Source organism: Haliotis rufescens, unplaced genomic scaffold (assembly GCF_023055435.1).
Source record: "Haliotis rufescens isolate VD_foot unplaced genomic scaffold, xgHalRufe1.0.p SCAF_14, whole genome shotgun sequence".
NCBI lineage: Eukaryota > Metazoa > Mollusca > Gastropoda > Lepetellida > Haliotidae > Haliotis > Haliotis rufescens.
The window spans coordinates 19,305,017-19,329,481 of NW_025963824.1; the positions used below are offsets into that span (position 1 = coordinate 19,305,017).

The following is a 24,465-nucleotide window of genomic DNA, read 5'->3' on the forward strand; positions in this document are numbered from 1 at the left end:
GACAGTAGGCCATGGCGGTCCCACTCTTCACTCCCACCTCGAGGTGCAGGGGAGACGTGTCAGTGTCCTCTTGGAGTTACATATATATCTATCTTGTGTACCTATTCGGGACCTCCATGCTTCTCCTATGGCTATTGACTGATATTTACCTTGATTTGATGTATTTCACAGGCACTTGAAGCAACAGCCAATTACCCTAACGTATGCGCGGACGCTATCACCTCACTACATTGATAGATCCGTACATGGTATTCTTACATATTCTACACATTCGTACGCAAGCTGTTATCTTAACTGCAACAACAGAGCCATACAATGTCACCTACCTGTATTTACAGAGCCATACACTGTTTCTGATATCAAGGCACAGTCCTTCTCTGTGACGGACAGAAATCCCGTGAGTCCCTGATCAGCAACCTGGAAAGATTTCGCAAACATGTGTTCCCCAAACTTTTCCATAGAGCCAAACCAGTAATGGGACATCAGAGTTGAGTTGTCTGAAACAACAATGCTTAACTTTTTATGGCATCGTGGTCTGCATATTCTAAAAAATATTCTCCGCCCAAGAGGAAATACTCGTGATTTTATTCGCTGCGGCACTGTGTTTAAACTGTTGGCACATTCTGTGTTTGGCAACAACGACTATAACCGTATTTTCTGTCCGTCTAACAAGGCCTGGCATGGGTTCATGGAAGACTATTTGTGACACATGCCGCCCAGAAGGCAATTCTTTTGCAGACCGTTGACAACAATCTGGCATAAGAAAGCATTTTGATAAAGAATATCATACATATCAACAAGCCATCGGGGACACGGCGATTTCTTCACAAGATATGTGTCCACCACATGTTACTTAAAACTGTAATGGTACGTCCCATTTTCTATTTGGGGCCAGGTCGGATTCGATGCCACAATGACATTGCCGGAATATTGATAAAACCCCCTAAACCCATACTAACTCGATCACTATTTGATGTCTACAGTTATCTGACCGTCATCCAAAATGTCCAAAGTGTTTTATAGAAATATGTTAAAGGTCTATAAAATTAACATATCCTTAACTTAAACCAATTGTTCTTGGGTATGTGAGAACATTACCGTTGCGTCGGTAACCAGTTTGGAAAATTTCATTCGTTATTATGTTTAGAATGTATACTTTTCCTTGGTGAGTCAAAGTACTCGAAAATCTCATGTTTGGTAGCTCTTCCAGTTGTTGGTATACTTTACCGTCCTCTTAAGACTTATGCATTCACATGGCTTTTGACTGATGACCTCACTTTAAGTATTTTACATGATAAACTGCACATGAACCATAACAATATGCAATACATAATAAGGGAATACTGTTGTTTTTCCTATTCTGAGGGTGCCCATTTTTAAACGAATTACTAAAATTCCACTGTCTAGTGTACAAGTTAAAATGTTGAAAGTGTGTGATGGCCCGGAATAGCGAAATTTCCTTATAGTACCTACTTCGCTATTATCGCCATTTCTCTTGGCCCTTCTTCTAAATGACATTAGTTCTACCAGGGAGCTGACATATAAATGAATAGTTAACCGAGGGCCTAACATGGTTAACTACATGGTTGTACTTCAAATATCCAAACAGGTCATTATATTTTGTGAATTCCAAATCAATATTAAGATTTATGTTGATAAATGTTTCAACCTGTGAAGTCCTTCACGTGTTCACAATCATAATAGATATGTCAAAAATCTTCTCCACAGCATTTACAGAATGTACAAATATTATCATCAACTAAATTCATCAATAGTAATTCTCTGTGTAGACTGTTCTATAAATTAATCTATACTGAAAATCCAACAACTTACCGTCCAAAGTAAATTTCTTTAGTATGAAAAAAACATCTTTAGGAATATTGGGAATAACAAATTTTGATAGCCCCAAACTGTTCCTCTATTTTGTATCTGCTCTTAACATCTTGAAAAGTTAGAAAACCATTTTCATTGCAAATACCAATGTTAATCCAATGCTTTATAATATTTGTAGATTAACCCAAAGTGGCTGACCTATGACCTAAAACATCTCCTTATAAAACTCATGTATTCTATAAAATGTACCCCTCACAGTCAAAACATCTCTACAACAAGGATTGTCCCTATGACAGAAACGGTCTCACATATTGGAACCAAGTGAGAATAAATATCTTGTGTAAAGATTGTTGCTTGTATGTTTTTAAATGACGTTTGAAGGAGGACAGCTAAAGGGCTAAACGATTCAATGTCATCGATATTAAGACCCCCATTACTGTATGCTCACATGATATTTATATAAAATTGTTTTGATTTCTTCTATTGATATTTTTTGATTGTTTAGGACGTGCAGAGAAAATACGTACAAGGTTTTTTTATAACTGTGATTTTCCCTGTTAGTGTTAAATTTCATCTACGCCAATTGCCAGGTATTCTGTTTAAATACCTAACCGTCTCCTTGTATTGATCACCAGACAATAGGTCTTGTGAAGCCATGCTACAAAAGCATACCTCTTATATACAAAATACATGATGGTACTGTAGTGTTAACGATGGGCATGTATTTTCTACACCTGTGATACGATGTAACCCGCACATTAACATAAACAATAGTAGTTAAAGCATACTTTACAAGATAAATCACAGTCTAGCAAGGTGCCCTTAATTGTCCAGCAACAAAAACACACCTAACAGAGTAGTTATCATCATCAATTCACGACTGATATCAGAATAAATATCGTGGAATGAATTGAAGTGTCTTGGTTCTTATGTAATCTTCCATAGTCAAGTCAGCAAGTTCTGTTTTTCATCTCCCTGGTTATAATGCCATCCTGGTTGTAATGCCACCCCGGCTGTAATGCCACCCTGGTTATAATGCCACCCTTTGTATAATGCCATCCCGGCTGTAATGCCACCCTGGTTATAAAGCCACCCAGGTTTTAATGCCATCCTGGTTGTAATGACACCCTTTTTATAATGCCACCCTGGTTGTAATGCCATATTTTCCGTTTGACGAAAAGGGGGTATATATTTAGTGGGGACAGTGATCATGTAACAATACAATAGCATTTCAGTAGCATTTCCGACAGTACTGTTATTATACTAGAAGGACGGATGACGATGACGTTGTATCCGTCGACTTGATATTCATAAAGATTTAACCGAATATCAAAATAACCAAATGATTCTATTATAGCAGTTAAATCATTATGAAGTATGCAACTGGCGTACTCTGACATTGTTCTCGAAACAATTTCAAATGAAAACCTTGTGTTCGGTTAAAGAACCAACTGCGACGGACCGCGAGACAACTGTCCCCATGCAGTATACTTGACGATGGCAATGGAATAGTGCTTGTGACATCAGGTTAGTCAGTTGTAAATTTCCCTTTCAAACCCAACCTCTTCACACATCTAATCTTATTGGCGCTTAACGCTTTTTACTGAGTATACATTGTTTTTTAAGATCTAAGCTTGAAAAATGTAAATTATGAAAGATGTTAATATTCCCTGTTTCCTTATATTTTGAAAGAGCGTTTACAGAGGCATTCTATTTCGGAGATATCCGAGAATCACCTTCAATGCCATTATATGAAACATATAGACATACATTGTTTATCTCCAAATTACAAACATGTCTGATAATAAGAGGCGCTGCTTCAACAAATTCAATGCTAGTCGCCCACACGGCATTCTGGTCGATTCCACCCTCTGACAAAGGCACAAAATGTCTTGAGTGCTGTACACCTGGACGTTCTTCAGCCTAACTCTATTATGGTGTGCCTCACTTCGTATGATGAGGGGGCACGGGTGGCCCAGTCGTCCAAGGCGCCGCGATTCGCTGTGCAGAGTTGGGCACGCCAGAAACCTATGATTGTGAGTTCGAATCCCAGTTCGCCCCGATTATTTTTCTAGGTTTGTCAGCACCATACCCGTGCTCGTGGGTTTTACCGCAGTGGTAAACGTCTGAGACCGGTATCACTCCGGGCTTTCCTCCCACATTAAGCTGACACGCCACAATATACTGTTAAAAGCGGTATTAAACCCAACTCGCTAACTCACTCGTTTGATGAGGCACGGAAGAGGCAGTTGCTTACTATGATCCAGGCGTTGCTTTCATGAGGCACGGAAGGGGCAGTTGCTTACTGTGATCCAGACGTTGATTTGATGAGGCACGGAAGGGGCAGTTCGTGGGTTTCACAGAAGTGGTAAACGTCTGAGACCTGTATCACTTCAGGCTTTTCTCCCACATTAAGCTGACACGCCGCAATATAACTCGAATACTGTTAAAAGCGGAGTTAAACCCAACTCACTCACTCACTCGTTTGATAAGGCACGGAAGAGGCAGTTGCTTACTATGATCCTGACGTTGCTTTGATGAGGCTCGGAAGATGCATTTGCTTACTGTGATCCAGACGTTGCTTTGATGAGGCACAGAAGAGGCAGTTCGTGGGTTTCGTGGGTTTCACCGAAGTGGTAAACTTCTGAGACCTGTATCACTTCAGGCTTTCCTCCCACATTAAGCTGACACTCTGCGATATAACTGGAATACTGTTAAAAGCAGCGTTAAACCCAACTCACTCACTCACTCGTTTGATGAGGCACGGAAGAGGCAGTTGCATACAATGATCCAGACGTTGCTTTGATGAGGCACGAAAGGGGCAGTTGCTTACTGTGATCCAGACGTTGCTTTGAGGAGGCACGGAAGAGGCAGTTGCTTACTAAGATCCAGACGTTGCTTTGATGAGACACGGAATGGGCAGTTGCTTACTGTGATCCAGACGTTGCTTTGATGAGGCAAGGAAGAGACAGTTGCTTACTAAGATCCAGACGTTGCTTTGATGAGGCACGGAAGGGGCAGTTGATTACTGTGATCCAGACGTTACTTTGATGAGGCACGGAAGAGGCAGTTGCTTACTATGATCCTGACGTTGCGTTGATGAGGCTCGGAAGATGCAGTTGCTTACTGTGATCCAGACGTTTCTTTGATGAGGCACAGAAGAGGCAGTTCGTGGGTTTCGTGGGTTTCACCGAAGTGGTAAACGTCTGAGACCTGTATCACTTCAGGCTTTTCTCTTACATTAAGCTGACATGCCGCGATATCACTGGAATACTGTTAAAAGCGGAGTTAAACCCAACTCACTCACTCACTCGTTTGATGAGGCACGGAAGAGGCAGTTGCTCACTGTGATCCAGACGTTGTATTGAGGAGGCACGGAAGATACAGTTGCTTACTAAGATCCAGACGTTGCTTTGATGAGACACAGAAGGGGCAGTTTCTTTGTGTGATCCAGACGTTGCTTTGATGAGGCAAGGAAGAGACAGTTGCTTACTAAAATCCAGACGTTGCTTTGATGAGGCACGGAAGGGGCAGTTGCTTACTGTGATCCAGACGTTTCTTTGATGAGGCACAGAAGAGGCAGTTCGTGGGGTTTCGTGGGTTTCACCGAATTGGTAAACGTCTGAGACCTGTATCACCTCAGGCTTTCCTCCCACATTAAGCTGACACTCTGCGATATAACTGGAATACTGTTAAAAGCAGCGTTAAACCTAACTCACTCACTCACTCGTTTGATGAGGCACGGAAGAGGCAGATGCTTACAAAGATCCAGACGTTGCTTTGATGAGGCACTGAAGGGGCAGTTGCTTACTTTGATCTAATTTAACATGCGTCTCATTTAACACCAAAGAGTGAAAATAAAAAAAGGACTAATATCACTTCCCTGTTTTCCACCACTACAAGTCTCAAAGTAATGAGAAATAGAACTATTTGAGAGTTTTACAGCAGAATGTACCTCATAATACAGGTCAAATACAGCATTAAAGATTTTAGAATGGATATCTTAATTTTTAATATGGTATACCAGAGCAATTTTCTATCAATTTTTCTACTTTTGTATTTTACACTGTAACATAAATGTATTATCAACAGTACTGTAACCAGCTCTGCATCCAGTCATATACGTCGTGAAAACTAGCTGATCTTTTGTTTAAAATATCAGTAAATATTTTACTCATAACATACCTCTGTGCTTATAAATCTATGTTGTCTTGTCTTAATGGTGTAAGTAGTCTTTTCGCCCATTCCCCAGGAAAATTTCCACTATTCAGGATTAAATTTAATAATGCATTGGAAAATTATAAAAGTTCAGCTTTACATCATTTAACTATCTCTGGTGTGACCCCATGACCCTGGCGTTTTGCCCTCCCTCAGATTATCCATGGTTGGTTGGTTTGTTGTTTGTCGCACTCAGCAATATTCCAGCTATATTACGGCGATCTGTAAATAATCGAGTCTGGACCAGACAATCCAGTGGTTGATATCATGAGCATCGATCCAGGCAATTGGGATCGATGACATGTATCAACCAAGTCAGCGGGCCTGACCACCCGATCCCATTAGGTGCCTTTTAGGACAAGCATAGTCGCCTTTTACGGCAAGCATTGGTTGCTGAAGACCTATTCTATCCCGGAATCTTCATGGGTCCAGATAATCAATGGCTTCTATAATTTCAGTGTTAGTTATTTCACAGTTTAGAACAATATTGACATCATCGTGCTTGCAAAACATAACACATGTCAACATTTATCAAGGATTTTCACTACCGTAACCGTACCCATTCCATAGCTGATAGAGAATTTGTGCAAATGCCTTTACTTTTAGTGAGTTGTTTGATTTGATTCCAGAATGATTTTACAGTTCTGTGATATTGTATTTACCAATATCTCCCACAAACATTTACTTCTTAACGCGACACAAATGACGATAAGATTTTCGTAAATGTTGGAAGTCTGCCAGTATGTCCAAATCGCATGGAGGTAAAAATGCATCTAAGTTTAAATATTTAGGCTGATACACTGCACAAAATAGTACTAAAAACGTATATATCTAAGTGTTGTGTTGTGTTGTCGACATCCATACAAAAAAAATACGAAAAATGAATTTGTCACTTCGCTGTGGATTTGGATTGATTTGTGTGGAAAGAATGAGGTTCTGTTTCCATTTGCATGCCATCACATTCTTACAGCCAGTGTACAGCGAAAATAATACGACTGACTGAAACAATCATCTTCAACCGTAGAAAGGTTTTTCCACGTAGCACCAATCGCCATTACAAGACTGTGGAACCGTTATCAGACACACGGGATAACATATGACCTTCCCAGATCAGGTCGACGTATCAATGCTAGAGCAAAGGACAGATTCATACGGTTACGTCACTAACGCGAAGGAACCACCACAATCACCTCTACAACTACGGCAATATAAGGATTGCGTAGTATATCAGCAGTGAGGAATCGTTTACTCGCTGAAGCTATTAGCGCTTTTGACGACCAGTTCGAGTTGTCATTTTGACGGACCTGCATCGTCGGCCGCGACGTCAATGGTGTCAAGGTCACAGAGTATGGCCACAACTGCGATAGAGACCAGTTTGGTTGAGTGACGAGTCACGTGTTTTTATACTTCTCAGTATGTATTGTACACGTCGTGTTTACAGGCGTCGTGGGGAACCTTATGCACCAAACTGCAAACAGGCTGTGGACAGATTTGGTGGTGAGGATGATGTGAGGAGCTGTCCCCTGTAGAACAGACTTGGTGCAAGTTCTCGGGACTTTAACGGCACAACATAACACGGATGAGATTCGTTAGTCACACATCCTTCCCAACAAGCGAACGTCATTTTCCAGCAAGACAACGCCCGACATCACACGGCAAGACTGACAACGGCCTTTTTCAGGAATCACAACATCCAGGTCCTCCAGGGTTCCAGATTTAGACCCAGTCAAACATTATAGTCCAGCGGAATTGTGAAAAAGCATGTTTTGGCGTCATAATGAAGTTTATTGGTTGATTCATCATCTCTGAGCTATCCAGAACCAGACTGTCACAATTGAGGAATTTTGTTTAGAGGCGAAAAACAAGATGGCCGTCCCCGATTTTTGATTAATTCTGTTTGAGATAATATCTTCACCTCTAATGCACTTACATTAAATGTAGTATCCGTCGAGGTAATTTGCTTCATGAATTAATTCACAGTCTATTCTGTGTCACAAAGTTGTGTATCCACGTATACGAGGGGTGTTCACTAAAGAATTCCCCTGACCCACTTCCGATGAACCTAGTGGAATGAAACTTGGCATAGGTATTAGTCTTTCTCCACATAGGAACCACCAAGAGTTACACACTTCTCCCAACGTCATTTTCCAGCAAGACAACGCCCGACATCACACGGCAAGACTGACAACGGCCTTTTTCAGGAATCACAACATCCAGGTCCTCCAGGGTTCCAGATTTAGACCAAGTCAAACATTATAGTCCAGCGGAATTGTGAAAAAGCATGTTTTGGCGTCATAATGAAGTTTATTGGTTGATTCATCATCTCTGAGCTATCCAGAACCAGACTGTCACAATTGAGGAATTTTGTTTAGAGGCGAAAAACAAGATGGCCGTCCCCGATTTTTGATTAATTCTGTTTGAGATAATATCTTCACCTCTAATGCACTTACATTAAATGTAGTATCCGTCGAGGTGATTTGCTTCATGAATTAATTCACAGTCTATTCTGTGTCACAAAGTTGTGTATCCACATATACGAGGGGTGTTCACTAAAGAATTCCCCTGACCCACTTCCGATGAACCTAGTGGAATGAAACTTGGCATAGGTATTAGTCTTTCTCCACATAGGAACCACCAAGAGTTACACACTTCTCCCATCGTTTTATGCAACAATGGAGACCTCGCTTGTAAAAGCCTTCATTATGCGTCTCAAACCAGGACTTGACTTCAGAAATCAGTGTTTCATCATCTGTGAAACGTTTTCCCTTCAAAAATGACTTCATGGTTGGAAAGAAGTGGATGGTGCAAGGTCAGGAGAGTAAGGAGGATGTGGAAGGATTTCATAGCCACAGGACCGCGCTTCTGTCTGGGCAACATGAGAGTTGTGTACTGGAGCATTGTCTTGCAGGAGACGGACACCCTTGGTCAGCATGCCACGCCTCTTAGGCTTGATAGCGTCCCGCAATTTCCGCAGCAGTGAAGCATAATAAGCTCCTGTAATTGTGGTACCCTTTGCCAAGAAATCCATCATCCCTTCTCTGTGCTGGTCCCAAAACACCGTGAGCATGACCTTGCCTGCAGAGGGTTGGACACGTGCCTTCTTTGGGGGTGGTGATTCCACATGCTTCCATTGCATCGACTGAATTTTAGTCTCAGGATCATAGTGATGGACCCATGTTTCATCCTGTGTGATAAGTCTATCAAAAACTTTTGCCTGTTTTTTTGGCACATGTCCAGAAGATCCTTTGAGCAGTTGACTCGTTCCTGCTTTTGGAAAGATGTGAGCAACCTGGGAATCCATTGTGCAGACACCTTTTGCATGTTCAAATTGTCATGGATGATTTTTTCCACAAACCCTACACTGATCTTGACATCTTGTGCTAACTGGTGAACAGATATACGTCGGTCTGCCAAAATGTCGGTCTCCACTTCATGGATAGATAGTGTCCTCATCAATGGCTGAAAGGGGGCGACCAGGAATGGCAGCTGTTTCCACAGATGTCCGACCACACTTGAACTGGCGATGCCAGTGTTTAGCAACGTCATATGATGGGGCATTTTCCCCATAAGTTGCTTTCATTTCATAGAAAGTTTCTTTTGGTGTGTGACCTTTCAAATATAAAAAACCTAATCTCTGCTCAGTATTCTACTGGCTCCATTGTCACACCCTACTCGATCATAACACCTATAAAAGTGGTAAGATTAATAGTTCGGTGCTGTAAATTCAGACATAATCCACAGATACATGTACAATTACACATGTGAAATTTCAACCAAATATGATAACCCCAAGTGGTTAAGGGGAAATCTTTAATTAACACCCCTCGTACATCTGATCATCATATAAAGAGGCATGAAAAATTAGACAACCATGAAGATCTTCTCCTAAGAAAACCTCGACATTCTGATTCTGGTGAATTTGTTTTCACAAAGCACTGTATCTTCTGTGGCAATCAACGTGAACAGCTTGATCCTCGAAATCCTTTAACGATGGAGAAAGGTAATACAATGTAGAACAGTCGATCGCGGGAAGAATCACATGCCATTTAAGCTAAGTATTTTGACACTTTGTGACCAACGCGACGACATCCACGCTAACGATGTACGTCTTCGAATCCAAGAGGCAGTTTCTGATTTACACGCTGCTGATGCGCAATACCATCTTGATTGCTATAATTCCTTTATGTCACCATGGGCTATAGAAGTTGCCACTAAAAGGAAAAACACCTTTGCAGATGTTGACACAGCCTTCTTGCAGGTTGTCCTGGAGATGGAACAAGAGAAGGGTCACCTTTGGAATTTGGTGGATCTTCAAGTTATGTACAATTCATTTGGTGGTGAAAAACTGTCACGACATTATCTTGTGGACAGTGTAACAACACATTTTGGATCAGAACTCATTAAATTGTCAGAAAATGGATATGCCAGTCTACTTGGCTTCAAGGGACATGTACTCAACCTGTATTTCAAATGCTATTGCAGCAAAAGCATTAAGTCCAACACTGGCGGACCTTTTGGCAGCAATTTCACCTGAACTGATATCAACCAAGCCCTTCTCATTGGAAACATTGTCACAGGTTGTGTCACCAATAAACCAACAACTCTTCAGATCGCTCTTGGGGTGTTGCCCAGAGAGAAACAGCTGATAGACGACTGCCACGCCTTCGGCATTTGTGCATCATATGACGAAATATTCCGCTTCAAGTCATCAGCCGCACATGCTTCATCCAACAAAGCAGAACTGAGAGGGTTGTTTAACAGCAACAGTGGCTTAATTCAAGCGGTAGCATACAATTATGATGTCAATGTATCCTCCCCGAATGGGCTTCGTTCCACCCATGCTCTGGCCCTCCTTTTGACATAAACGACTGCAGACGTTATGTCCGAGATAGAAGAGCATCCTCCAACACTTCCTGTAATCAGACGCATCTCTAGGGATGAGATGAAAGAACAAATTGTACCACCAGTAAGTGTACACCGGTATAATGGACCCCAAAAAACCGACATGCCAGAGAACTGTTTCAGACGGATAGTGCCACCATTGAAAGTGTTTGAATCTCAGGCAGTATCTCTCAAGGGCACATGCCGTTGACCTTCGGTTCTTACATGAGGTACTAGACAATCCTGGTTGCACCCTCGAGTATAATGGGTTCAACGTTCTTCTTGCACGAAACCAGGGACATTCTGTTAAGACTGCCACGGCTGCTATATACACAGAGATATGATAGACACGATCCCTTCCGACCTGGACACGATTATGTCAGCCATGCTTGAAGGCCAGCGTCTCACCAACAAATGTCTGTCAGCCTCTTCATGTTGCCTACTTTTCTTGATCATTTAGTTTTTCTTCCAGAGAAAGAATATTTGAGAATTGTTTTCTTCAGACTTGAACATGAAAAACAATCGAGGACTATATTTGCATCTATGGCGGAAAAAGTAACTATGCTTCGTACAGAGTCAAATAAAAACAGTATGATCCTGAAATTTAATAATGCATCTTTCAATACATATTCATGAAGAAATCTCCTCGATTTTAAGGTCGTGATTCTCAATTTGCACGTGCATGTCTACGCATGATGCACTTTTATATGTTTGCGTGTTTGTTGGAAGCATGATACCCAAGCATGTGGTTTTCGAAAGTGAACAGCATCATTATTTAGCTTCTACATGCTCATAAAATTCTTCCGCAATGCTACGGCTTGCTGAAACGCAACGTCCATGACAGGCGGGCTGCATAGAGTCAGTTTTTATCAGTAGATGTTGAAATGCGATGTTCTGTAAGTGTACAGAATTGTGTAGTGATAAGGAGCAGATTTAAATCTATTGCTAGTACAATTTATCTGGTCTGGGCGTCGTGTTTTAATTCATTCTCAGCCCTGGTCCCCTTGCAACCCCAACTGTTTGACAGTACTCGTCCCACCCTTGATAAATGACAGTTGTTTCTTTGACAGTTAGTCGGACAACGCGGGATATTGACTTCCCACCCAACCCCATCCCCCGCAGCCGCTATTGTACCCACAGTTCTCGGAGGCATTTACAAGCGTGTGCTAAGCTCAACTGCATAAGTTTCCTTAAAGGCGCACACACTTTGGCTTCTATGTGTACGTGCATCACAAAATGTGAAACTTGGTTGTGATTTGATGTTGCGTTCAGTTTCAGCGCCACGGTATGTTAATGTACACCTGAATGACAGCTACATTCAAATCATTAGCTCCCTTACCCTTTGTCGGTAGTGTACATGTATATAAAGGGAACAGGCCATGATAGTTCCTTTTACTTGAACAAAGAAAAGTACCCCCTAGCTATGTTTGTCATTTAATCAACACTCCTGCCCCATTACCCAACTTTAGTGAAGTCATCCCAAACACATGGTACTTTCATAATGGCTTCAGTAACAACGACCCAAAAGACTTTGACATGAATCATATTGAGGAATTCAACTCTATTCTCGTGTGTTTTATGCAGAGGTGTGAAAGAAATGACTATTCCAAGTCTCCCTTGAATTCAATCCATTCAGACACTATCGAAATGTCACTTCTTCGCCATTAAGGCTTCGGGTAAATATCATGAATACCTGACATCAGGACTGTCAAAGTTGTCACTCATCAACATGGTTTTGCCCTGACATCACTCGAGCTGATCAACACACTAGAACCAGACAGGACTTAATCCTACTCGCCCATGCTTTGTTATGTTGATTGATGCAGACCTGGAAAGTATCCCTTTCCGTGTCCAAATAAGAATTTAACTGTGCCTTGGTATATTATATAAATAACTTCATTCTCACTGGAGACCACAGAGTTGGAGACCACAGGGCTGGTGGTAGCAGACAACATGACTCTTCTACTCCGGATGTAGCGAGTGACAGTGAGCGGGAGACTTAGCAGGGGGCCCGAGGCCGAGCAAATAGTTTCACTAAATCAAAGTTAAGTACAAATAGCCATACCTGATGATGCACATCCAGTAAATGTATTGAGATGATTGAAATTGTTTACATGGAATGTAAATGGGTTATACTCGAAACTAAAATCAGATAAAAATGCATTGAAATTTTGTTCAAATTATGATATGATATGTTTCTTGGAGACTTTGGCAAAAAACGCTTCCGACTTTGAAACTTTATTTTCAGAACAGCAATGTTTTCAGTGTATTAGAAACTGTCGCTTTCATCAGGGTAGATACAGCGGAGGTGTTGCCGTATACATCGCTAAGTCGATTGTCAACACGTTCACCAGACTACATGCTGACTGGACAGACTCTATCTTTTACTTGAGTAAGTGTCTACTCCTCACCAGTTATATTTGGTTTTGTGTACGTCACCAACTCTGAAGCATCTGCTTCTCAGAGTGAACACCTCAAGGGTATGGACTTGTCACATAGTAGATTACATATCTTACTAGCAGAACACCCAGGAACCTCATTTGTACTGCTGGGGGATATGAACGCTAGAATAGGTTTAGAAGAGTGTTACAGACAGACAGACTGAAGTTTATTCAATATTTAAGGCCATATGACCTATAGTACAGTAGTGTTGTTTTTTTGTATCAACATTGTACAGTCACGTGTAGGTAATAATAAGTTTACATAAAATATTAACGTCTAATTTCAAAAATTTCTTCAGGAATATTGACAGAGATGATATTGTATTTGCATTGCAGGAGTTCAACAAATTTCTCATCGGTTGTTCATCCTTGTACATAGTTAAAATCATAGGGAGGTATCTATTTCTAAGAAACTGATAATATTTACAAATGAGAAGTACATGAAACAGTGTTACAATGAAAATGATGACGTGTCTCAACTTCCACTTGATGAATTTGAATATGATAATGATTATTTTGATATACAGAGAATATCCAAAGATGAAGTTATAAATGATGAAGGGAGACAACTGTTGTTTCTATGTCGAAACTTCTATGTGCATGTCTTAAATGGAAGGGTAGATAATGATAAAAATGGAGATTATACTTATATTGGTACTCAAGGAAATAGTGTCATAGATTATTGTATAGTTTCTACCTCTTTGTTTGGAAAAGTAATTAACGTTGATATTTTAACCGCAACTGAATCAGATCATCTTCCGATAACTGTAAATTTATCGTTCGACACTGCTAGGGCACGTGACCCAGTTATGTGTGGGTAGCCCAGTCAATTGATAACAGAAACCACTTCTTAGAATTATTTCAGCTACGATGTAAAGATGTATATTTCCAAGAGTGGAGCCATGAAATATCCATATCAAGATACTTAAAATTCTACTCAATGATTAAACATGACTACAATCCCGAGAAATACTTATTTATCATTAATGCAGGTTTACGGAGATGCCTGACAAAGCTACGTAGTATTATTCATGGTTTCAGTGTAAATTCTTATAGAAAGTACCAAACACCAGATACATTTTGTCATTATTGTAACACATGATTATATCGAAGATGAGTATCACTTTATTTTAATTTGTGATTGTTATCAAGTTTTGACTTCAGAATATATATTTTTGAATAATTATGAGTTCCCGACAAGACATGAGTACAATATTTTAATGTCATCTACCAACCCATTTACTGTTAAGAAACTAGTCATGTATATTCTAAAAGCTATGAATCTAAGGCAAAGTGTGTTGGGATCTCCAGCTCCCATCATCACATTGTAACCATTGTATCATGGGCCAATGGCCTACAATACATCTGAATAAAGTGAATAAAAGTCATATTGTAACACACAAGTTGAAGATGAACTCCATGTCGTGTTGGTATGTCCGGCTTATATCCATTTACGTGTTAAATATCTTCCAACTTATTATTATTATCAACCAAATATGTACAAATTTTATCAACTTGTTGAACATGGTTGATTATGATAAGTTACATAAGCTCTGTATTTTCCTCGATAAAATCTTTAAAATAAGAAATAATATGAATGTATTGTGAAAGAAAATAGAATCATGTTAGAGGCGCCGTATCATTATATTGTCGCATATTTTACACTTGGTGTACTGTTGGCCTCATGGCCATTTATACGGAATAAATGACTTGACTAAATAACTACAGAATATTTGTAAAATGCAATATGATAAAGATACTTGCGTACCAAATTTCCCTCCACTAAACATAAACAGCTATTCAAGTATAGCGACCATTTTTCAATCCTATTCGAAACTGATCAGATTGGTGTTGTCACCATTCGTGGGAACAAGCTTTGAAGGTCTGGCAAAATTGGTCCTTTGGTTTCCGAATAAAATATGTTTACCACGGACAACGGACAAACAGCATACCACATTAACCACATTTCAACCAGGTGAGCTGATAAATGAGGTATTTCTAACATTTTACCATAAACCTCATTTCTTAACATAACTATGTCAAATTTTTATTTTAATCCTTTTCACACAAAAATGGTCTCTGAAATATATGTCTGATGATAAAATATTAATTTTTAATTACCTATTATCAGTAATTTTTAATTTCTAGTCTGATAGAAAGAAAAGTTTTTGGGATGTAACTGTAGCAGTAAAATAACAACGTAATATTACAAGAGAATGAAAATGTTGTAAATATTTGTATAACTATTGAAATGATAATTTATTGTTTACATATATCCTATGTATTTGTGTTTCACACACAATAAAGTATTGTGCTTGTCAAATTCACGTTGTTCATTGTCATTCACAAATATGTGAAAATTAGATCACTCATTTAGTAACATTGTTGGTGTTATTATGTTAAATATTATGTTCAAAAGAAATCTGTCTGCTGAATTTGTAATTATTATTTTTTCATAATAAAAACACATGTACTCACCATGTTCAGGAACAAAACCAAGAAAAAAAAGATGACATGAAATAATGATCATTTTACTTATTAAATTATTCACTGTAAAATTAGTTGTGAGGCAAAACGCTCATTTCGACGACGATAAACACGTTGTCTTCAATCTCGTCGGTGAAGAAGAAATCGTGATTCATCGTTCAACCACACTTGTCTCCTGTTTCTCAAATTCCAAGGCTGTAAGGTATGGCACCAACGCAAGCCTCGCTTGCAAAACAGGGACGATAACTGGTCTTCTGGGTCGGATTCCAGCCTCGTGAAGATGGGTTGTGACAGTCTGGTTCGATATCCTTCTCAAACCAGGGATGCGTCCTGCAGTCTACGTAGCTGTGGCATTGCGATGACGTAGGTGGAACAGTTGAATGTAACATTCTGTGCAGGGGTGTTAACTTGGTCGGCCGGTTCTCGGACAGTCTGCATTGGAATTGAGCTGTGTGTATCGGCCCCAAAGGCGTCAAATGGTGCTGTGGTGGACGTTGAAGTGGCGTGCAACAGAAGACTGCGATTCCCCTCTCTGGATCCGTCCTATGGCGATGCTCCGAGTCTCGGCATTTTCGAATGTTGAAAATTGAATGACAAATTATTGGCTTATGCTTGCCTTTTTATAGCCACTACCACGAGTTAGGAATACCTTAACATGCAGGTGCATTTTGCTTTACTGTGTTCCTCCATGACATTTTTGAACAAGTGTGAAAACAATCCCGTTTAAGAAACTGCAAATCGACAATGGCTGCGTTTTGACGCACCGGTTTCGAATATCAGGCCACCAACATTTTCCAATAACAAATATCCAATTTATATACCGGATGTTATTGTGTAGTCAGATTCTATGAACTACATACCTGTGCCATTCATTATGAAGCATGTATGTATACACATGCACAAAAGTTAAGCGCCACCATATTCATAGTCTCTTGATTTCACGTGTGGGAATCAGAAATACGAAATATGATGATGTATGACTGAATTAGGCTTCCATAGTTTCATAAACCCAAATTTGTCCAGATACCACAAGGAAAGCGTGCTTTACGTGTTGCTGCAGTTCCCCTACCCTATCAATAGTGAAATTCAAGTTTCAGACACGTGGTTGCATTTTGCTCCTGTGTGAGATTCCCCTTCCAAAAGAGGTTGAAAATCAGCCATGGTGAGGAGAAAGTAAACGAACGCTGAAAGATGGCAAGTGATTTGCATGAAAAATGCTGGCATGTCATGCAGGGCCATTGCAAGACAAATCGGTCGTCATCACAGTGTTATCACTCGTTTGGTTGTCAAACATGGTCAAACCAATTATGTCAATGACAGGCATAGGTCTGGTAGGCCAAGAAAGACCTCTAACAGAGAGGATAGACCTCTTTTCAGGATAGTCAGACGAAATCCATTTGCCACTTCAACAGATTTAAGACCCATCAGAGTCTCGACGATGAACGTAAAACGTCCTCAACTGACTGGGAGGCACATGCGTAATCGTCTGATATGGTTTTGTGCCCGTAGTCGATGGAACTTGACCAATTGGAGAAGGATCCATTGGTCTGACGAGTGTCGAATGCTGCTACGAACTGTTGATGGTCGAATACGTGTTTGGAGGCAACGTAACACTCGTTTTGCACCAAGGAACATCCAGAAGACCTTAGCATGTGGCGGGGGGTCTGTCGTGATAAGGGGTTGTGTTTCCTTCGGCTGCAAACTTCCGCTGGTGACAATTCGTGGAAACCTGAATGGCCAACAATACCAAGATGCCGTTCTTCGGCCAGTGGTAGTCGCTCATTTTGACAACCATCCTCTTCAGACAAGACCTGTTTATATGGACGACAATACTAGACCAAACAGATCTTGGGCAGTTTTGGCTTATTTGCGTCAAGAAGCTATTGCCAGCCTGTAGTCCGGATCTTAATCCAATTGAGCATCTCTGGGACATTCTTGGCCGGAAAATTAGACATCGTGATCCCCCAGTTCAAATCTCGCTGGACTTGAAGCCGCTTTTCATGAAGAATGGATCCGTTTGCCTCAGAGAAGCATTCAACGACTTGTAATGAGTATGAGGCATAGGGTTTGAACTGTGGTCAATGTCCGTGGATCATAAACACGTTTCTGACGTTTCTGTCTTGCAATAGACTCTGCACTCCCTACGGTGTCTATGTGACACCTTATATGGTCTGCTGATATCATGATCAGTTACGTGACAAAAAAAGTTTTTCAATGTTTTCTAATCCTTCAATTTCTGGTCTTCGGTAAAATTCCTTTCTGCTCATATTCTTTTGGAACACAAGATAAACTTGCTTTGGGACTATACAAGTAGTAATCATATTGCAGTCTGGTATAATTACATTATGCAACACGACACAAGCAACACAACTCTCTGTGCAGATGGATCTATTACTTTGATCAAATAACAGACAGTAATTCAAGCGCAACCTAGCTATAAGTAAACATAATGTAATGAAACGTATGGTAATTAGGTTTAACAGCACGTCAGTTAGCCCGGTTCGTGGATTTTCAAATTAGCGCACCGCACATTTCTTCGTGCTTTAACTATAATAGTTCAGGGCAAAACTACACTTTATTACACCATACATGGGGATAGAGCCAAGTTTATTTTTTAAACATTGTCTAAATCATTGACATCGCCCTTCAAACAAAGTGTAAGCTAGTAGGAAATGAGTGTCACAGATTGACACAGTATCCTTACCTGGTACACAACCGATCTTGTCCTTCTGTTGAAGTGTGGACTTGATGCACTCTCTGCCTTCAATGAGATACTGGACACCCTGCAGTGCACATGAAAGTGAAAGTGTTTCAGTGTTGTTTTTTTGTTTGTGGCCTTTATTGAAAACAGCGTAAATATGTCCACAAATGAAGCGAATAAGTGTATGTACATTCATATTTAATCCGATATGTTCAAAGTACGACAACCTATTCAGTACAATAGCATTTGCAGCCAAATTACACAATACGAAAGAAGTAGTATAGGTAATGATGGTTCTTGACCACTTCAACTGGCGCCAGATTCATATACCTATACTGCTACTACAGGTGGCATTTTTTATGCCAAAATGATTATGCGATTAAACGATAGTCATGAGTTGTATTAAACGAAACATCAATATTAATTAATAATGAATAAAATTTACTATAGCCCACGAGGATATTGGAAAGGTGTAGGAGCAATAAAAAAATTAGCCACCGCGGCTAAGGTATCTAAAGATGTAGCCAAGGATTGGTTAAAGAAACAAGCGATGTGGCAAATATATTTACCGGCACCGCGTTATATACCGAGGAAACAGTTGGATATTTTTACAACAAATGAAGTTCATCAGGCTGACCTCTTGTTTCTTCCCCACGATAAGGTAAAACGCAAAACGTATAAATACGCTTTAACGGTAGTGGATGTGGCTAGTCGATACAAAAAGGCTGAGCCATTAACCTCGAAAGATTCAACAGAAGTAGCTAATGCACTGAGTCGCATATATAAACGCGGACCGCTAAAATGGCCTAAGCTATTTCAAGTAGATCCCGGTCGTCAGTTTATGGGATCGGTAACTAAACTGTTAACAAAGCACGATGTCGAAATCAGGCGTGGTGAAAGAGAGGCCCACCGCAGTCAAGCTATCGTTGAAAGATTTAACCGGACATTAGCGGAACGTTTGTTTGGCTATCAGTATGGGATCGAAATGAAATCCGAACGATTGAGATCAACCGAATGGGTGACACGATTATCAGCTGTTGTATCAGCGCTGAATAATGAAGTAACGAGATTAATAGGGAAGAAACCATCCGATGCTATTAAAATGAAATCCGTGACTTCCGAATCTTCAGCACCGAGGCGAGGCAAAGAACGAAAACTTCCTGATAGAGTAAGGGTAAGATATTTATACCAGGCAGGTGAACTTGAAGGAGGCCTACGTCGCGCAACCGATCCCATATGGTCCCTTAAGACATATAACATTAGTCGATTGGTTACAAAAGAAGGAGAGCCTATTCTTTATTATCTTCAAGATGGACCGGGTAGGGCATTTGTACGAGAAGAGTTGTTCATAGTTCCCGACGGTACGGTATTACCACAATAACCATAAGCATAGGTAGTTACACCATCATTATCAATCCATCTCTTTGTATCTAAGGGGGATAATGATGTCTTGTTCATTCTTAATCCATATATCCTATGATTGTAACTTCTTAAAGAGTTCATCTCGTGTTTGAACGTTCTACCGTTGAATAATGATTCTTTATACTGTTCGTGTTTGATATGCTTTTTTACCACATACTTCTTAACACCCTTGGCCTTTTTTATCTCCCCATTATCGGAATTTTTTATAGGTGAGGTGAGGTGAGGTGAAATGGGGTTTAACGTTGCGTCCAAGATTATTGCACTTATTTTGCGACGTGCAAGTACGTGTGTGTGTTTGTGTGGCTGCTTGTACTAGTCCGGACTGATGCCGATTTATAGTGCTAGCTCACTGAGATACCATGCCGCAGTTCAACATGAATACCCCACTCAGACACAGTATACTGACTCCGAGCCGACCAGTCCTTGTTTTAGCCCCTTGATGCTGAGCGCCAGACAGGGTAACAACAAGTACCTTCTTTTAACGTCTTTTGGTGTGACGCGGTCAGGGATCGAACCCCGGACCTTCCGCTCTCCGGGCGGACGCTCTACCACTAGACGACGGAGGCGGTCCTTTTTTATAGAATACATCTTAGGTCTTAATCCGACATACTCCGCTATAGGGGTCCCAGCACATTCATCCTTCATCTTACCTAACACCTTTTTATTTACTACGCTGTGCAGTGGATTATCTTTTGGGTAATCGCTCGTGTCGTACATATCTATTTTTTCTGCCATATCTTTATACACATCCTCGGTTTGTATTTCCATCAACAAAGAATCTGTGTTGGTATATAACACCTCGTATCTATCGCCGTATTGCTTCTTAAGTTCGTTGTAATAAAAGTCATACATTAAGTGTTTTGACAAGTCGAGAAAACTCATACCGACGTACAGCGATCTGTTGAATTTTATATTACTCTTCTGCATATGCAACGCGGCTAAGTCGTTATCGAATATCTTGCTTCTGTTAAAAGCCGGACTGGCTATAAGTTTCCTGAGTCTTTCTTCCTCATTAGATCTGACTAATTTAACATCAACACGCTTCTCCATAGTTTTACCAAATACTGAGTTATTCATGAGCTTATACAGATTCTTTTCGAAATCGCTGGTAGCTATCTTTCTTAAATCTGTGTTCAACCTTATATAGGGCTCCATCCAAGGGCTTTGATCAAACTTTAGAACTCTGTGTATTTTCTTTAGTTTCATACCTAACGATAGATACAACTGGAGATTTCTGTAGTGAACTATATATTTTGTCTTATCCATCAAATTGGGTACGAGTTTTTCTATGTTAGCTAATTTACTATTACCCATCAAGGAGCGTTGATATTCCGACATCCAATCTTTATTAACCATTAATCTTTCGGGAGCTAGCGGATAACTGTTATGATCTTTATGTAACGAACTTGGATATTCCAAGTCAACTTCTAGTATGTACCCTTTATTCGCATCATTATTATGGATATTATGGATATCATTGACCCACTCAAAACCACTCGTGGGTAAAGGTTGACTCATAGCCCATCCGTACAAATTGTTAGCGTCGAGATATAATATATGCGTGTCGGGTTTACTCGGATCGTATCCTTCCACTAATTTATTATTGGCCTTAGAATACCTTTTAGCTGCCATCAATATACCACCTTTTAATCCTTTCTCAATAAACAAGTGCATATCGTAATCTGTGAGTAGTTTTAGTTCTACGCCGGTCTTCTTCAACAATGCATCCCACGATAGTCCAGGACTGGAATAGTACCATGCCGGGTCCAAGCTGTATTGTTTTAAACATGTCTTTCTAAATATCTCGAATATATCGGCGAGTAACAGTACATCGGTTTTTAAGTACAGATCGTGATAATCGCCTAAATTCTTACAACCTAATTTATCCCAGACCGTCAGAGCGTGTTCATAATCGGCATCTGCTATTTTAGATTCAGTTAAGTTACTATAGAATGATTCAAGGGGTGGTAATTCAGTTTCTTCGAATCTAGACCAATCATCCATATATTCGTAAGGATATACACCTTTTCTCAGCAACAAATGACGAGTTATCTTATCGGTATATTTATTTGTTATCGCAAAGTCATCGGGATTGTTCGCATTAGCTAAATTGTCCAGGGAAGATAACAGAAACTGTACGGAGTCTATGAATCTAAGCCTATTACTTTGCTTTATTCTGGATTTCCCATCCTTGTCCGTATAATGTATAGGTTTAGTCAACGAGAACGATATGTATTTTTACATATTATTAGGAATGCACGTTAAACCGCCGTCGGTCTTTGAGATAGCTTGCATAATGAGATGTGAATTGTATCCCCTAAGGTTATGAAACACAACGGGGATGGGTATTGTTTGAGAATTCATTTTTAGTTTCAAGTTACACTCGTTATGCGCGGCTCCCCGATAATTACCCGTGACGTGGCAATGATCTCTTACGGAATCCCCATCCAGGGGTTTATTACAAACATGACAACTCGTTGACTTCTTATGGACCCTCCAATCATCCCTCGTCATACACATGGGTTTCTTACACGATAATTTTTCCCTGATCATTCTCTCTTCATTTTGTAGATATTCTAGGAACTTTCCCGCTGCATTGGGACCTCTGTAAATCACGGGCTGGTTTGTTTTCCCATCATACTTTACAACTATATATCCAAACCCACAAGGAATATGTTCTTGAGTTTTGTATGTAAAACTATCTTGATTGCTACGGTTGGTATTTTCTATGGGTTTGAAGTCGGCATAAATTATGTATGGTACTGACATTTGATTACAATAATGTTCAAATTTTAATATATTTTTTCCCTCTTTAGGCATATCCATCCTGATAGCGGTCTGTCCAACACCTCTACAGTCTTCTTTATGCGCTTCTAATAGATCTTGTCTGCTGTACCCATGTAGACATCTTTCGCAGAAATATTTCTTTCTAGCATGTTTTGTTTGATCGTATAATAGCCTGTTTAAACTCTTTATCCATGTATAATGATATTTTCCATCTTTTTCGATCAGAAATGAATTGATTCTGGGGATATGTTCCCGAGCGGAGCTTATCCTGTGTACAACGATTCCTTAAGAATGTCCGAAAACATTTATAGCTAAATTATTTTGCTTTTCCACCTTATCAATTTGTGAAATTGGTGTAGGTTCATCTATACCATCAAAGTTGAGTCCATCGTTTTGAGGATAGCTAGAAGGTCTATCCGGTTGCTTGTCTATGGGGAACAATGCAGATCTTATCATCATTCTTAAACAATCATCGGATTTATTTTTTACGTTAATTATGGCTTTTTTCTTCTTATAATACGGGGGTAAATCTATATAAGATCCACCTTTGAAGGGCATATAATTTGCTATATCTAAATATAAACTATCGATTTTATCCACACCCCAACCCGAGCCTCTATTAGTCCAGCGTTCTAAAGTTTCCTGTATCCTCTGAATTGATGTATCTAATGATGCCTTTTTAGTATCGGATTCGGTTATAACTTCTTGATTGCTACGGAAATATGGTTCGGTATATTCGGTGCTATCGTCTGTGTTACTTTTACTCAATAACATTTTAATCGTCAGCTGGTATTTTATACTATGTAAATCATCTTACTCCTCGTTAATTTTACTCGATATGATGGGCTTAATATCGTTAACATCCATGTTGGAATTAATATCCATCTTCCAACCTCCTAGATATTTACCAACGCCGGCGGATATGGGTACAAATATTAATTCTTGTTGTTGTTGATTATTATCAACATCATCATTATCATCATCATTATGTTGAATATCAACATCATCATCATTAGGTTGATTCTTATCTAGTAAAGCGATCAATTCAGCTCTTCTTATTCGAGAATAACCTCTCAGCCCACTGTTTCTCACTTGAGCTTTGAGTTCTCTAACAGTCTGGGGTTTGTTGTATTCCAAACCGAGTAAGGTAAACAATTCAGCTTTTCTCATTCGAGAATATCCACGTAGACCACTTTGCTTTACCATAGCCTTCAACTCTCTGACAAAAACCATTGTGGTTGAATGGTATATGCAAAATGAGACAAATGTCTAATTGTTTGTTTTTCATATATCTTAATACGTATTCTCCCCAACCTATTCCTCTCATTGATGTAATCTCTCTTCCTAGCATAAATAATCTGGTTCCTGACCCTATCAGCACCGTGTTCCTTACATAAACAATAATGACCTGTGACCCCTATCCCGCATTCAGAACACGTATAGTTTATGTTTCCGCGCCTGATGTAATAATTGTGTATGCCGCAGTAAATTTCAACACAGCGTCGGTTACATAGAGTTTTTTTACCCATGAGTGTAAATCTGCAATGATTTATTGTTTATACATCTATCATATCATTTGTCTAAATGCAAATCACATCTACACTGGTGAGATATTGATTAGGCAGTCAGCCAACGCTATTTATAGATTAGCTGTCACTCTAACTAGGTCATGGTTTATGCGTGGTCATGGTATAG

The 24,465-nt window shown here is 39.9% G+C and overlaps 1 protein-coding gene across 1 annotated transcript in view; it reads right to left on the minus strand.

Moving 5' to 3' along the window:
- Positions 1-24,465, minus strand: part of LOC125379140 — an 85,905-nt gene that overhangs the window by 33,277 nt on the left and 28,163 nt on the right. The window contains exons 3-4 of the mRNA XM_048395107.1: positions 18,565-18,643; positions 327-497 (exon numbers count right to left, since the gene is read on the minus strand). Of these exons, the coding sequence (XP_048251064.1) occupies positions 327-497; positions 18,565-18,643 (250 nt within the window). The remainder of the gene's footprint in view (positions 1-326; positions 498-18,564; positions 18,644-24,465) is intronic.